At 42.0% G+C, this 7,665-nt stretch overlaps 1 protein-coding gene across 1 annotated transcript in view; it reads right to left on the bottom strand.

Moving 5' to 3' along the window:
• Nucleotides 1–1,744: 1,744 nt before the first annotated feature.
• Nucleotides 1,745–7,665, bottom strand: part of runx1t1 (RUNX1 partner transcriptional co-repressor 1) — a 19,255-nt gene continuing 13,334 nt past the window's right edge. Inside the window, exons 6-10 of the mRNA XM_070921400.1 lie at nucleotides 7,041–7,129; nucleotides 6,308–6,503; nucleotides 5,773–5,841; nucleotides 3,081–3,271; nucleotides 1,745–2,062 (exon numbers count right to left, since the gene is read on the bottom strand). Of these exons, the coding sequence (XP_070777501.1) occupies nucleotides 1,745–2,062; nucleotides 3,081–3,271; nucleotides 5,773–5,841; nucleotides 6,308–6,503; nucleotides 7,041–7,129 (863 nt within the window). The remainder of the gene's footprint in view (nucleotides 2,063–3,080; nucleotides 3,272–5,772; nucleotides 5,842–6,307; nucleotides 6,504–7,040; nucleotides 7,130–7,665) is intronic.

Here is a 7,665-nt window from a genome sequence, read left to right on the forward strand (position 1 = left end):
CACTGTCTGTAACTACTGAAAAAAATACATTATTATGGCTGCTTTTGTTAGCATGTTGAGAAGAAAAAAAAGGTGGGTTTGGTGATTTTACATTTTTCCAACTGCCCCCCATCCCAAAGAATGTAAAAACAGATAATGCTATCACTACATACGAAATGGTTGATGAATTATGGCTCTATACCAACAACACAAGTATGCTGAAAAGAAGCATGCTGAAATAACCTCTGTGACAGTGCAAATACATTTATGTATGTCCCTTGTACAAAACATTTAGGTTAGCATTCCGCGCAACATGCTAGTTCTCAGAAAAGATCTGGGTCGGACTCAAGTAGCAGCTCTGAGATATAGCTTGTGTCTTTTCTTGAGGACGAAGGGAAGTAAAACTTATAGAACTACGAGGGATCTACCACTTACACACAGAATAGAAAAGCAGCTTGGAAAAAAGATAACACTTCTTTTTTTTAGTCTCCTTTTGCACCAGCTAGAGAGAGCGAGTTATGAAGGACTATGAAGAGTTGTGACTGGTTGAAGTACTATGCATTGTCACAATTGTCCAACACATATACAATAAATAACCATTGGTGACACCACAGGACAGAAGTCTTAAACACCATGACATCTACAGAAAAAGAATAAGAACATGAAGAAAGATGAAAATGTTTTTCAGAGTTGAGACAAGAGGGGAGCGTCTGGGGCGCAGAATGAGCTTCCTACCGAGTTCTGTAGGTTTTCAGCTTTGAGTGGCCCAGCAGCTGCTGCCGAGGTGATTTGACAGTCTCACCGGTGGGATGATGACTTCGCTTCCTGTTTGAGAGCTTTTGTGACCCACCAAGCATGCACGTGCGAATTGCAGTCAGTACATTCTCCACATGTGCAGTGGGCAAAGTTTTGTATCTTGTCCAAGAATTCTTCCTTTTACATCCTTCAGGGAGACGGGTTTGTATTTCCCAGCCCACTGACCTGGATATTATTACAAGTGAGAGGGAAATAACATTGGTTGAACAGCTGGCTCTGCTTGCAATCTGCTGCACATCTGCCCATTTCATGGCGGTCTGTGGGCCAGAGATTCAGTCCATCCCTCTCCTCTCTCCAGGCAGCAAACCTGTTTATCTATCCATCCGTCGGTGTGCCTGTCAGGGTATTTAAATCTAATATCTTTCTTTACAAAGAGCATTGATGACTTCAGTTGTTCTGCTAGCTATGTTCCTTGGTATGCTGCTTGGTAAAATGGGGTTGACCAGTCTCACGTCCCAGGTAACGTTATACAGGAAGGAAATAAGCATTAATTCAAGGATGGAAAATAAAAACATTTAAAAAACGGGGAGGTCAGATATACTTGTCTCAAGTTTACGGCTATCTCTGCTCAGTCTCTTAATATTTACAGGAAAAAATAAGATAAGCTACAATGACAACAACGTTAACAACAACAGGCACGACGACAAACAGACAACAAGAATAGCAAGTGTAACGATAAAAGGATGTCAATATTTAAATTCATTCATTCAAAACAAAGAATATCTTTGTGTTTCTTTAAAGTCATGGCAAGTCAATATGACCTGATTATGGACCTCCTCCTCCTTCTATGACTACGCTGCAAGATAGACAGAAGCATTGCCATCTCTCTCTGTTAGCCACGTTAGCTTAGTATCTTTGCAAGGCAATGTAGACAGTCATGCTGTTTGTGGGGTTGAGGGCTGGCTGTTAAGCCCCAGAGGCATTTGCCTCCATCCTCTGTGTGAGTCTCTTAGCGCGGTGTGCTATCCAGGGCAGAGGAGGATGGGGTGCTGGGGGTGGAGGAGCGAGTGGTAGCAGCAGGCGGGGTAGCAGCCGGACTTCCGGTTCCGCTGCTTGGGGTGCAGGCAGAGGAGCTGATGGGAGCAGGGGTCTCTGACCCCGGGACCCCTCCCTGCTGCTGGCTGGCCTGCTGCTGGGCCTGGAGGGTCTGACCACAGACATGGTGGTGCTTCTCCCAGTCCTTATGCTGGCAGAAAGAGCCGCAGTAGCGCGCCGTGTTGCAGCCGCTGCACGTCTCACTGGCTTTGCGGCCACAGTTCCAGCAGCTCTGACAGACAGATAGAGACAAAGTTAACTAACACAAAAATAACACAGCAGTGGGATTTACAATCAGACAGAGATGTGACCAGCACAGCTGATGAAGTTCTCATAATTGCTAATTTAATTAGGACCCCTTGTTTGTTTTATTTTATGTCTCTATTCACACAAAAAGATAATCATATGCTTGTGTCAGCAAAATGCCACATCAGAGAGCAGAGAACTAGTGAACATGAAGATTAGCAACAGATATCAGTGCACCAGTCTGCACATAAACAGAACTAGCCTCTGCTTTTACAACACTTAAGCTTGAAACAAACCACAGACAGATCAAAAACCCATCTCTGATTACACTTAGGGCCTCTTATATATATTGGAAACCGCAGGGAGAGCATGTCAGGGCGGCTGCATATCCACAGGAAACAGGAGAACAAGGTTACAAACAGCTTCTGAAAGTTCTCCTCTGGGGCGCTTCTCTCTCATAAACATCACTCCTGCAATTAATGACAGATGTGAGCCATATTTCCCTCTCACTTAACTTATTAAACGAGTCAAGGTCTCCAATGGTGATTAGCAAATGAAAGCTCCTTCCCTTATTTCCTCTCAGCTGAATTAGTAACACCTTTCTGAACATGCTAGCTGCTCTGTTGGAAAAATAAAGAGGAAGGAGGAAAGTGAGGGTAATAGCTGCTTGTTTGACCTTGCTTTGCTTTGTTTTGCTCTCCCTCCTTGACTATAAAATAACTTCTATTCGCAGGAACACTTTCAAAGCTGCAAATAATCAGCAACGTCTTTGATATTTGATAGATAATGTACAATGATTTGCTTTTACTAACAGAATTTCTTTGTAAGAGAAGATCCATCTGTGTCATTTGGGAGTCACTAGAACAGCTGGCAACAAAAGTATAGTCAACAAAGAAAGACGCTATACCAGAACTACCAAACAAGAGGATGACAGTTTTCGTGATGTGTTTGAAAGATTGAGGGTGCACCTTTTGATGTTTGGAAGTATCTGTGTATGTTCCTACCTCGCTGGAGTCCTCCTGCTGGTTGATTATGGAGAGCGCATCCTCTGCCGCCTGTCGCTTGGCCTCGGCTACCGTGCGCTCCATTTTGGCTCGCTCACTGCTGATCATCTCGTGAGCCTTACGCTCGGCATCTGACACGGCCTTCTGCAGCTCAGACATGGCCTGTCGCTTCACTTCATTCACTGCCTCTTCTGGAAAGAGTGTGGACACAGAGGAAGTCAAGCCCCCCGTACCTGCAACATAGTGTGTATTATATCATCCTGTCGTTGGAAGTTTATTTTCAATGAGCATGCTGCTAAATTTAACTTGGCAGATGTTTTTACATGGGAATCAACATATACACAAATTCTTTGCAACACATTCATAACATAGAAAGAAAAAAAATGTCGTTCTAAACACAATAACATTTTTCTGAAATAACTGAAAAGTTTCACATGACAGCAGTGGAATCTGAGATTGTGCCTTCTAAAAGATTAATGGTAAAAGCTGTTTCATCTGCTAAATCTGTATCACATCTGCAAGACAGACACCATAAAACTGATTTCACTCATTTATGCGAGGACAAAATCTGACAAAAGACATACTTTGTACTTCTGGATATGATAAGAATTAATTCACATGGCAGAGAAACCTTGACAAGTTAACAAAAGTTGCATGTAGTACCTTCTGGAATACACCAAATTTAACCAGACATCTTTTTGTAAATGTGGTAAATATAGGATAGTGGGTACATTAACGCATGACATATTCATTTCTTACATTTAATTATTAAGGCATTTAGGAAGTAATATTTGACAAACAATCACTTTTGCATACTCCTATCTAATTACTACTTTCTTATGACAGTGACTGTGGTTTAATAAGGTACAGTAGATCCTCTATCTATCATCCATGTGTAATGTTTTAATTTAAAAAGTTGAAATGATCTTATTTGAAGATGAGCAAACAAAATATATTTTTTTGTTTTAATTTGAAAAATATCCTCGAGACAACAGCATGAGCCGATTAATCCCAGGTAATCGCTCAGAAAACCTGCTTGAGCCGGAGCAATGTGTTATTTTATACTTGTTTTGTGGAATGAATAACCTTGCCGCGTGGGTGTTAAGCGGTGGAATTCCAACCGAACGTCAAAGCAAAAGGAGGCCTTTTGTTTGCTCCCATCAAGCCTGTAACTTGACTAATTGTGTATGCAAATCAGGCAATTTATATTTAAATTATGCATTTCCATTGTGATCCCAGAGGCCCATGCGGTGAGGGGAAGTGGGAAACCGGTAGGACACCATGCAAGGTGCTTGAATATTTATCACCAACTGTAAACATTTTGCCCATTTCAAACAGATGTATTCACAGCCGCACTCCATTGTGTTAAAAATCCTATTTTGCAATCCTCCCTGGGTCACATTTAGATCAGTCTCTCCTAAACCAGAATATATACGACTGAAGTGAAAAGGATGAGAAGAATGCAGAGAGAATGAAAAATAGCGGGCACCATTCATCCTACAGACAAAAGATAAATACAGCTTTATGTCTGACAAATATGCTTCACTTTACTTCATTCCCTCTGTACACATTACACTTGTATTACATATGCAAAATCTGTTTTTAATATCAGACAGAATGTGTGCTTTTATAAAGACAGAGACATTTTCTCTCCATCGTGATTGAGCTACATTTTTAAACCAGGGTGGTTTTGTCTTTAACCTACTGTGCTGCCTGAAGTCATGGAAATTGCTCTGGTGCCGTGTGATATATGCCTTGTGCATGGAATTGTGATTACACACCAAATGCCTTAGATGGAAGATCGATCAAAGCTGGTGAGGGGAGGAGAGCACTGGAGAGCAGGCAGAGTCCCGATGGTGATACTCAATTCAATTTAAATGCATATTACTTGTTCTGAGTATCTCACACATCATGCTTGGTCAAGCAAGGGGACAATTTCTTTTCTCCAAGGGGTTTAAAAAGCAGATATACTGTATCACTGACGGTGAATACAAAGTGGATTCCTCAAGCACTGAACCCTAAGCGTAAAATTCTTTCAGTTTTTTCAGGCCAGCGATAATGGTGATTGCAGCCACGCTCATGAGTTTAAAGAATGCTGTTTGTGTACTCTAAAAATGTAATGGCAACTACTGAAAGCTGTTAAAGCAACAAATTAGTTTCAATACTTGATCTTAACTGGCTCTACAAATTTTCCTCCTATACTTCCACTAAATAGAATAGCTGCAATGTCTGTCGCTAAGGGGATAACAAAAGTGCCAAAAGAAAAAAGATACCAAGTTTTGCTACTGTACAGAACCACTGGACCAGCTGTAAAAGCTGCTTATGTCCCTTCTTTGACTGCCGCAATAAAATCGTTTTTACGACCTGACATCATATTTGGAGTGTGGCGGTGAAACTTATTTCTTTTTACTTCCTACTGTATCAAATATAAATGATTTTTTAAGAGTGGCCTGACACATTAATTCAAGTCGACCAGGGGAGGAGGTTGCAGACAGCAGACTACATTGGGATGAGAGGGGAGAATGGGGTTTAAAAGGAGCACCTCTCATCCACTTTCAGCCCTGAGTCATCTGGGTGAAAAAGATGGCCTTGATTTCAGAACAAAACGTCTTAAAAACGGCAGAGAGATAAAGAGAAAGAGAGAGTAATGGTGTGTGTGTGTGATGGTGGCAGGCATGGAAGTACTGCTTACCAGCTTTCTTCCAGATCTCTTCAGGGACGTAGCCAGAAACAGGCCGGTGCAGGAGCTCCCTGTGAATTTCTGGGGAGACACAAACACACAGCCATGATAATCACAGATCAACCAATGTTTTGCATGACGTAAAAGACATAAAAGCACAAAAGATTGTAGAACAAGTCAGCATGTTGTAGTGGGGAAAAATAGGACACAAACCAAACTATGCAACAATGGAAAATTGCTAATAATAATGAATAATGAGGTTGTCAGATTTGGGCTTCTTTAATACTTATTTGAAAACTGCAGAGTTAAGACAGCTAAAAATATATATAAACACAAAGAAAGACTAAAGTTGGTGGAGATACAAGTGGAGACCTGTTGTCTTATAATAAAATATCGCTAAGAGGCCTTGAAATGGAAGCATTGTCGTAACTTATTACACTTACTAGAACATGACTTTAAGTAGCCTTGTAAACATACATATACTAATTGCTTTGCCATTATGTCCTTCAATACCTCTAATACATGTAAAGAATGTATGACCCCCTACCTGATGTTGCGTTTTCCTGTGCTGCCGGGCTCTGCTGCCTTGACTGCCCACTAGCGGCGCCCTTCTTTAGCTCTTCGGCATCGCTGTATCGTCGGATCCAGTAGTTGAGCTCCTCGCGGTCGGCCTCCTGGCACCGCCGCAGTACTGTCAGTGAGCGCCTTGTCTTCTCCACCATGTCCATGATACAGTTCAGCAGCTGGGGGTGACAGGGAGTGGGCAAGGCGCTGAGTTTACACATAGACATGGATGGATTCATTTAAATTCAGCAAGGGTGTAGTGGCAGAGGGTGGGGTTCTAACTTAAAGCCGACATCTGTCATGTTATTTTCGCTAGCGTATCATTATTATATTCATCTGTATCATGGAGTTTGGTGGTGAAACACTAGGTGCATATTTTAGAGACACACTCTCACACTTGAAAATCAGGTTTATCAGGTCACACCTCTCCGGTAGACATTTTACTTTATCACATTACTTGATTGATTCAATTTTCCCTGCATACCATCAACAGTAAGGTGACACAGCATCTCAGGGACTGGATTAACAACACTGAAGGTGAACAAAAATCTATCAATATGTACATTGTACAGTATGTTTGTTGCACTGCAGGCAAACGTATTTACATGCAAGCATACACATACAGATACACAAAATGAGGACTTAGCTAATCTCTGTTACTTACAGAGACAGAACTGTAAGGTATAGTAATAAAAAAATGTTATTACTTTTCTTACATGGTCAAGGTGCTTCCACTCCTCAGCCCACTCTCTGTCGGTCAGCCTGTGGTCGATCACTTCCTCCTGCCTGGTCCCTGTATGCATACCTGTAAGAAAGAAAGACAAATAGACAGACAGATAGAAAGATAAACAAAGGGCAAGTCAGTATGGCACCGAGGATCAATCTAACAAAACTCCATCACTCTCTTACTGTCCCTATCCTTCATTTGGTCCCTGGTTGAAACTCTCCATCCATTTCTTTCTCCTCCTCCCTCACTCCCCCTTTTCTTTGCTGTTCCCATCTCTCTCTCCCACCCTGAGGGCAGGACTCATATGACTGAGCTTCTAGTCCAATAAACATCCATCACAAGGCGAGACATGGTAAATGTCTCTCCTATTTTTAGAACTGAGCCAAAGTCGTCATTACCGCTTCATCAAGGCTCGGTCTACGCAGAAAAATGTCTCTAATACGACGACACTGTGTCTAAATGTGCTTATGTTGTGCACTCGTACGTCTCACAGTGTATTACTTCAGTCAGCCATCAGGTTTCAGCGGCCTCAGCTTTGGTTTGTGATCTCTGAGGCAGCAGGATGGCCTTGTGGTCAGAGAGTCTGCTGTAGCAACAAGCATCCACCAGACTGA

This window comes from Enoplosus armatus, chromosome 16 (genome assembly GCF_043641665.1).
Source record: "Enoplosus armatus isolate fEnoArm2 chromosome 16, fEnoArm2.hap1, whole genome shotgun sequence".
Taxonomy (NCBI): domain Eukaryota; kingdom Metazoa; phylum Chordata; class Actinopteri; order Centrarchiformes; family Enoplosidae; genus Enoplosus; species Enoplosus armatus.